Source organism: Siniperca chuatsi, linkage group LG8 (genome assembly GCF_020085105.1).
Source record: "Siniperca chuatsi isolate FFG_IHB_CAS linkage group LG8, ASM2008510v1, whole genome shotgun sequence".
Lineage (NCBI taxonomy): Eukaryota > Metazoa > Chordata > Actinopteri > Centrarchiformes > Sinipercidae > Siniperca > Siniperca chuatsi.
Genome location: NC_058049.1, coordinates 7,782,922 through 7,791,794, shown reverse-complemented (window position 1 = coordinate 7,791,794; position 8,873 = coordinate 7,782,922). Strand labels below are relative to the sequence as shown.

The following is an 8,873-nucleotide window of genomic DNA, read 5'->3' as shown; positions in this document are numbered from 1 at the left end:
TGGCCAGGATAAACCAGAATGAACCACCTCAAGCTTTTAGTTAAGTTTATGGTCAGACATTTTGCATCTCAATTTCTCAAAGACATTACTATCACAATTTCTTTATTTGTAAGCCTGAAACATATAGTGCCTGCATCATTGTGATATGGAGCTTCTCCTGAATTAACCACATCAGCCATCTTGAGTGACGAAAAGCATTACAAAATTCTGCTGGGCAACCATCTGGGCTTGGAGTCTTAATTTTAGGTTGTCAAATAGCATCTACAATTAGGTCAAATAGCATCTACAATTTTAGTATGTTGCGTTTCCATCTACCATAGATTCTTCCAGAGGTCTGCAGAGTCAGAAGCAGACAAAATGTTCGATTACCATAGGCTGTTCAACAGTGGCAAATACTGGTTTGTATTACCAACAGCGAAACAACTAAAAAGGCTCCAAAGCTTTCAACAAAAGCTGCTTGTTGTGTTTTGCATCATGAGGTAAACTCTTCTCCTTACAACCTCTTGAGACATGTCTGTGGATCTCTCTTCTAATTTCCTCTTAGTTGTCTCCAGTGTGAAAATGTGCCTTGATTCATTGTGTCAATTTACAGGAAGGAACAGGAGGGGCTTTGTTCTCAAGTAGCCATCAATGGATGTCAGGGATTACTTAAAGCCCCTTTAAGTCCAACTGCAATTTGTATAGCCTAATAAAGGTGAAGACCAACTAGGACATAAATTACTGTAGCTACAGCTACAACAGAAATCCCTTCATCTGCCTTAAATAGTCAGAAAGCAAACAATAGAGGCTGAATACCAACCTAACTCGCAATGTCAGTCAACAAGGAGAGAAAATAGAGTGTAGGGGTAACTTTATGATGCTAATTTTTTCAAACAGCCTCAAGAAAACATGATTAATGAAGACCATGATGCCAACCTTGCATTAGTCAACAGGAGTTAAAAGTGAGTGTTGTGAGAGTGACAGAGAGCTACTTACAGATGCTGTGAGACAATAACTGAGCAGCCTATAATTGGCATACATATAGTTTTCATGAAACTGCAATGTAAGGTAAAGTGGCATATTAACAGGTGTGTCTCATGTGTTCAGTTTTAAAAGTAATTATTTCCTGCTTGTAGTAAATGCCACGCCAATGACTGAAATATCCTGATTCCCTCCCCCAAAATATGCATCTTACTATAATTATATCAGCTTTGGAATACTTTAAATAATTTTCCTCAGCTTTGTATGTACAAATAAAAGTAAATACTCTTCCAAATTAGGTTCCCAAAATTGCATTAAAGGACTTTTCTGTCTCTAAATCACCAAGATGGATTTTTCCAAAATAAACACCATTATCATTTAACGGTCAAAAGAATCAGCTCATATTTAAAAAACTTTGTTTTAAAGAGAACACACTTGTACACACTGTACATGTTTATTTACATCACTCCTTTGTACGATTTACTGCTCAGAGATATGGGGCAGGGTGTTACATTCAAGGCACAGTTCAATACCTCCAAACAATGCAATTTCTGTTTATGCCACATACAAAACAAAATCTGGAATGGAAATAATCATACTATGTAAACTTCATCAAAGCACTGGATCAACAAAACTTGTAACAAATTAAGTAAACTTTTTAACTGAACACCGTACCCTGTAATATGGCTTGTGCAAGAAAAAAAAAATAGACACCCAACAATATGTATTTTTGGAAAATATCCTCCTCAATAAAGACATACTGTGATACAAAATGCAGTTTTCATCCCTGACACCTTTCTGTGCTCTGAAACTCAAAACTCCAGAGATGTATAAGAGAAAAAGTATACTAACAGCTAAGGTATGAACGGCTAGCATCTATATACTGCATTTGCTCAAGTGATAAATCTGAGGTACTACATAGGATTAACTATGCTTCCTGGTCCATTTTGGTGGGAAATTTGTAGTTTACCCTTAAGTGTCAAATAAGTCAACTTCAAAATATTTAGACACTCATTATGAAGCACCATAAGTATATATAATTATGGTGCTATATACTATATTAAATAATTTGTCAAACTGAAAAACAACTGCACAAAGAACAAAACATTCTCGGCCTCTATGAAAACAGGTTGAATACAAAAGGTTCCAATCAATTTGTTAGTTCAGTTCACTCTCAGAAGATGTGGGTTAAATCACAATGTATGGTTAAAAATTCCACTGTGCAACTAAATGTGCAATAAATCCATACATTTATACTGTAAACTGGCTGAGTGGCATGTACAGCACTAACAAAAAGCTACAGTTTACACCAAAGTAGAAAATGTTTTACTTTGTTTTTTGCCTTTAATGTTAGAGTACTTTAAGAAAAGAAATTATTGATATACACTAAGGGCTTGATAAATAAAATAAATTCTCCATAAATATGCAGTTGCATGTGAAAATTAAATCAGGGCATCACAACATATTTTACTCATCTTCAGCCCACCACCACAAAAATAATAAAGTTCTTAAATGATAGTGCTACATTTTAACTGCACATACTCTCACCATAAACAAAAGCATTGTTAATGTGGCAACCAATACGCAAACAGAAAGAAATTTTATCTCCACTTCAAATGTTTTAGTGGATAAACATGTCAGCTACATTCATGGAAAAATTGCTGGCAACAGAAGAAAACATTGTCGATGATTCTGGTTAACGGTCCTCAGGCAACAAACTTGTTCTTGGTTGTGGAGCCGCTCTTTGTGGCCGTGTCTGCATGTGACTGGTATCCGATGATCACTTTCGGTGGAACGCCTAATCGCTCTTTATACACACGCCTAAAAAAGGCAAAAAGATCAAACATGTATTGTATATTAGCAAAAGTATACAGGAAACATTTCTAAACCTTCATATGTGGCAATAAATGACACATGAAAGTCTACAGACAGACAGTGGTCTGTAACATACAGAATCCTCGCTAATGTTATCTCCATTACTGTATCCTGCTGTAGAAGCTATCCACTGATGCTGTATCTTAAACATACTTTGCCCCAGAGGGATTTTTTTTCCCCCACAAGTCTGATACATGATACTGGTGCTTTCCGTCCAGCTGTTAAGCTCAGTGGGTATCTACCACAGTACTAGTGAGTAAATCTTAAGTAGCTCATTTCAACTATTGGGGTTAAAATACTTTCAGAGTTAAAAAAAACAAAAGAACCTTACACAACATGTAACATTTCTTACATGTATAAAAATACACATTTAAACAGGGGTTATAAATTCAGTAAGAAAAATATTCCCTTTACTAGGACTTAATGTATTGTTGATTTTCTTTTTGACATCTTAAGATTTGTCATCAATAATTGTGGTGGTCACCCTATGTGTGTGATGGCCTCTTTGTTTTCGTAGTCTGTTGTCCATATTGCTATTTTATCTCCTTTGGCTCGGACGTTAATGACGGCTCCACACACATCGTCACTGTGGCCATCAAAAGCTTCACCCACAAGACACAAGAGCTGTAGGAAAAAAACATTTCCAAATGCCTTGTTATTGGGGAGTAGTTTCTTGTCAATGACAGTTACTAGCTGATGGGCTTTTCAAAGCAGACATTTTGACTTTTCACAGTAGGAAAAGCACAGGTGTTACTAATAACATTAATGGTGGCTTTGTTCTATTCAAGGGTCCCAGTGCCATGACAGTGAGCCAGCATGCACAATACCAGGACCCTGAAACCAAAGCAGCTAAATGGAATTCAGCCATCATTAATACTATAGTTTACACCTGTGCTTCTCCTGCTGTGATATGACAAAATGTCTTCCCTGAAAAGGCCTAGAGATAAGACTAATAATGGTATAATTAAAGTAACCAACACTTGACAGGAAAGAACATACCGTCTCCAACCAGAACCGATCCAGGTCTGCTTTACGCTGCTGCTTGGACAGAGTTATCAGCCAGCGGCCACCTCGTCGATTACGTTCATCCTCCCACATGGGCTCAATACCATCCTGTATCCAAATAAAGGTCAAAGCTTAAAACACTATAAATATTCCAACATATCATAATGAACAAAGGCATTCATTTATCAGTTTCCCTTTAGCTCAGGATAGGAGCTAACAGTACACGTAGCATCACAATTAATTAGATGTATGTATGCATATTATATCTATAGATTCTATTTATCTAGATATTTAATACTAATTAATGCTAACTGTACATACTGAAACTATTCCACTCGATAAGAGACATGCTCTAGATTCACTTTGTGTGGCCAGCTTTCACAGCTTGATATGTAGTTCTGTCTGGTTTGGCCACATGCTCAATTTTGAGCCAGACAAGCATTTGTGTGGCTATAATCCAAGTAGAACATGGATGTGATAAAAAAAAAAAATTAAAATTAAAAAAAAATAAATAAAAGGAAGAGAACAGTAATCTATTAGAGTCAAACCTGAAGATTTTTTTTCATGTGATATAAACAGTACATAACAGGGTGGCTTACATAGTTCCTATTAGATAAGTAAAATAAATATCATTTTAGATTCAAGTGGTCAACTGCTGCACAGAATAAACATTACAATATTCATTCTTTATCTGAAAACAGGAAGTACATTCCAATTATTGTCTGTTTTGAGAAATAATTTCCACAAAAGAAAAAAAGAATAGAATAAAAAGTTAAATATGTGAAGGTTGTGTTTAAGGTTTGTCAACTGGACTCTCTAAAAACATGAGATTTTTGCTACAAAGTTTACATGTAGAAACAAAAAAAGTATGTTCTTGTACACTGTAAAACTTAAGAGGGGCAACCAGAAATTATGTGCTAAAAATCACAATAAGCACCATGTAAAGTTAACCACCAACAGCATTGTGCTCCATTAATTTGGGTGTGGTGAATTAGGGTGTCTGTACTCTCAGGATGTGTTCACACTTAACCTGTTTGGTTAGGTTTAAAACACTCTGTGGCACATTTAGCAGTTAGGCTGCCAAAAAACTCTGATGTGGGCCAAACAACAACACTGATACCATCTGATAAGGTGAGCTCAGTCTACTTCCAGGCTAACCTTGGACAGTTTGTATTGAGAATAGTGTGGTCAGAATGCCACACAGATCCTGAAGAAAGCAATATGAACAAAATGCTGATTATTAAAATTAAAAGACTATCAAAAAATCAAAAGACCACATCAGAGTTATGCAGCTCTCTCCGCTCTCCTTTGATGTCTATCCGCGAGCCAGCACCTCACTGGAATAGGTGTGTTTTCCTTCAGTTCTTCGAGAATACAAAAGAACAGCCTGGGCGTGACACTTGTATGAATTAAAAAGCTGAACTAAACACGAATCATCCGCTGTTCATGGCAACTGTCAAGAAATATCTCTTGTCTAGTTAGACATGCATTTGGTAACCATGTCAGCATGTAAACGCAAGGATTTTGCTACAATGTATTGTAGCAATTCCTCATTAACAATGAGTAAATCCTAAGTAGCAACCACCCTCATCTGACAGCAATGATTTATCCCCACCATATTGCAGTACGAGATGCCAGCTTTCCATTCTGTTTCTAACTTTCCGATATTATTTATGACCGATGAGATCCATATTCAGCCTTGACTGACACTCACTACTAATTCTTTCTCCATAGGCTCTTTGTGGCCACCAGAAAAGATAGTGAAGTGTGTGTGATCTAAATGGACCAGAATTACAATGGTTCTGAACAATTGCACCTGAACTACAGCCCTCGACACAAACTGACACTGTATCCCTGTCCAGTCCGTCAATTATCGTGATTACCTAGTAACAGTGGAAGCTAAGAAGAAGTTTAAATAGCCATATACCGTAAAACTTAAAATTAATGGCCCAGGCTTTTATTTGCTTCAAATCACTGAACTCAACCTGCCTATATTTAGGACAGGCATCTATATGGGACAAGTCTTTAATTTAATCCGAACAAAACTCTTGCTCAGCAAAGATGGGAAATATCAAATTGTTTATTTAAACCAGTATGAATACTAGGCTATTTGTATTAAAATTAGGGTATCGAATAACATATCAATTACGAATCAGTCAAATGATCTAGCTCAGAGAAACAGTGCATCTAGGCCAGCGTCATGCACAAAACACACACACAGACAGAGACAGAGACAGAGACAGAGAGAGAGAGAGAGAGAGCGCCCCCTAGACATGTACATGTGTTTACTATTTGGAACATTGGAAAGAAGAAACTAAAAGCCACAGCAGATCAGAACGTTATCTGGCCCTAAAAGAGATTATGAAGCAGAATATCTCTCTACTGTCAGAGACAGAAAGCAGAGACAGATCCTAACCAAGTACAGGCTCAGTGACCACAAACAGAGAGGAGAGAAGAGAAAGAGAGAGAGAGAGAGAGCGCCAGAAGGTGAGGTTTCCATAAAATTAACTGAACGATTGAATTGTGGAGAATCTAACCGATCTATCCATGTGTAGCAGCATGTCCAGATTGACAAAAGTTTTAACTTGAAAATAAGCTAAATGAAGAAGCAATTAGGTCTAAAAAATTAAATAGGCTGGTTGGTCCGATTCCGCATTTATCAAACCAGTGCAGTGCCCGTTTAAAAAATGCAAAACAGAGAGGGATGATGGAAACAGAGGACAGCGTGATGGAGAGCAACTGTGTTTCTGACTCTGGCGCTCTCAGCTCCAGTGTTATAGTAAATGCACAAACACATACAGACAGACAGACACTCCTTCCTTTAGATGTCCTATTCAATGAAATCGTGTCGCAAATAAACAAAGTGATCCGTTGCTTGTGCAAAGTTGAAGTCATCCAAACCCTTTATTTATTTGGTATCTTTCCCACCAGACATTTTGGTCGTTGATATTTTCATCTGTCGGACAACTACACGTGATACCGGCAAAAAACCCTGGTGGGTATGTTGTACAATGTCGAAAGACAGTGATTAAACAGATTACCTTAAACAGCGAGTAGTCACAGCCAGACATCAAGTTACTTGATAGCTGAATGTGATTGTATAATCTGGGAAGGAAGGAAGATATTTTATGTTCAACAACATACAACTGAAATCCTTTTAGCAAACTGGCTCAAAACATGGCGCAACAGGAACTGTAACAGGCATCACCAACAACTGACAGCCAAATTTAAATTTTCCCCTCCCAAATGGTTGAATCAATTTTGCAAAAATGTTATTATGACTAGTTCTGATGTTCTATAATTATACAGCTTTTAATGCAGTCATGTACAGTATATAGCTATAAAATACTTACGCCCAGAAGTCTTCCACAGTGTCAAATTTGGAGATGAGACGAAGATTGGCTTGCCATGTTTTGCTTTTGTCATTCTTGAAAAACCAAAGAGCCCACCTGCAAATCAAAGAACAGTTACTATAGACAAACTGACAAAAATCACTAACTGGTAGAAACTAACCCTTCAATGTCCCCATCCTTTTAAATTCTAAAAACTGTACTGATACACTTGTTCAAAGTTTTCTACAAATGCAATTATAACTTCTTGACTCTGTTGGGGAGAAAAGGAATATTAAATTGAGCTGTGGTCTTACTTGTTTTGTAATGGGTGCTTGATGTATGCTTCAGGACTTACAACCTTTGAAATGGTTGTTTCGCATTTTTCATTTTCAGGATTTGCAGGAACTGAAGTTGACACCTAGGAAACAGTAAAAAAGGAAAATGACAAAGCATTAAACAATACTTTCAGAGAAATGTCAAAACATGTTGTGGGATTTTAAATTATGTTTCTCATGTGACAATTGTGATGACAGCAACTGGCACTGTTATGCTGTTTGTAATTATCTAACTTGTTTTTAGTTTCATTGTCATATATATTTATTTAAATTTAATGGTCACAGTTGTGATACTCAGAGTGTGGGAGGGAAGTGTGTGAGAGGAATGTAGATTGGGGGGTGTTTTTATTTAGGGATTATGAGTAGTTATGGAGAAGTCAGCAGTTAGGGAGGGAGGGAGAACATACAGGACACAGCAACCCCTCAGTAATAAGTTATTATTTATAGATTGTCACTTGTTTTACTTTGTGTATTTCTGTACTGCTGTCCTGTATTTTACTTTTTTTTTGTCCATGAGACTAATATTAAACCATTTTTCACTTTACTTCGTCTTACATATAATTTTACCAAATGTAGCGAACAGGGGCACCTTAGACCCCAACAACCAACCTTGCTCAGACCTGGGTTCATAACATTCATCCAGGTAGAATAACGTCAACTCAACCACTCTACTTGTGGAGGACTTGTAGAATGGAAGACGTCTTCGCAAAAGGTAGCATTTATTGCGAGCTCACCGTTTTAAATTGCATACTAGACGTTGCAGTGATCTTCCCAACTGAACCTCTATAACTGTAATTGAGTCAAAGTTAATTCTAACGTTAGCGACGTTAACGTCCTCTCTTTCATCAGAGTTCATCGCAGGTTACCGACTGAAATATCCACTCGGTCAACACTGTGTTTTAACCGGGCGTCATTCTCCCGTGTTGAATACACTTCGGCAGCAGTTATTGTGATTAATACAAACGTTAACGTTAGGAATAATCTTAAATAAAAAACTGACTAACGTCAATGTTCATCTAGAGTGCTGCTAACTTAATGTTGTTTGGCTAGCGAGTCCTGTTACCTGTCAAAGGTAATAACAGGAAGTTTAAAGAATTACTGAGGCTGACTGTCTCATAACCGTCGTAGTCTTTTACCATTGGTGTTTTAACAGGGGATAAAAGCATAGCTTGTGGAGTTGAAGCCCAAGCTGAGTGACTTCGCTACCAGTGTGTTGCAGTACACTCACCACCAGAGCGGTCGCCATCTTCTGGAAATCACATTCAGTTTTTTAGCGTGTTAAAATAGCCGATTGAGCCATCTGGTACATAACGCATGCGCAAGAAGATGAACACCAAGTACACATTGATCCACGGTTTGGGACACA

At 37.3% G+C, this 8,873-nt stretch overlaps 1 protein-coding gene across 1 annotated transcript; it reads right to left on the bottom strand.

Annotated features, from left to right (window-relative positions):
• Positions 1-1,400: 1,400 nt before the first annotated feature.
• LOC122879944 (eukaryotic translation initiation factor 4E-1A-like) lies at positions 1,401-8,873 on the bottom strand. The gene is made up of 7 exons (XM_044204590.1): positions 8,736-8,873; positions 7,487-7,590; positions 7,194-7,289; positions 6,882-6,945; positions 3,835-3,948; positions 3,320-3,459; positions 1,401-2,781 (listed from the first exon to the last, which is right to left on the bottom strand). Exons 1-7 carry the CDS (start codon positions 8,751-8,753, stop codon positions 2,667-2,669), a joined length of 651 nt encoding a protein of 216 aa, XP_044060525.1. The 5' UTR covers positions 8,754-8,873; the 3' UTR covers positions 1,401-2,666.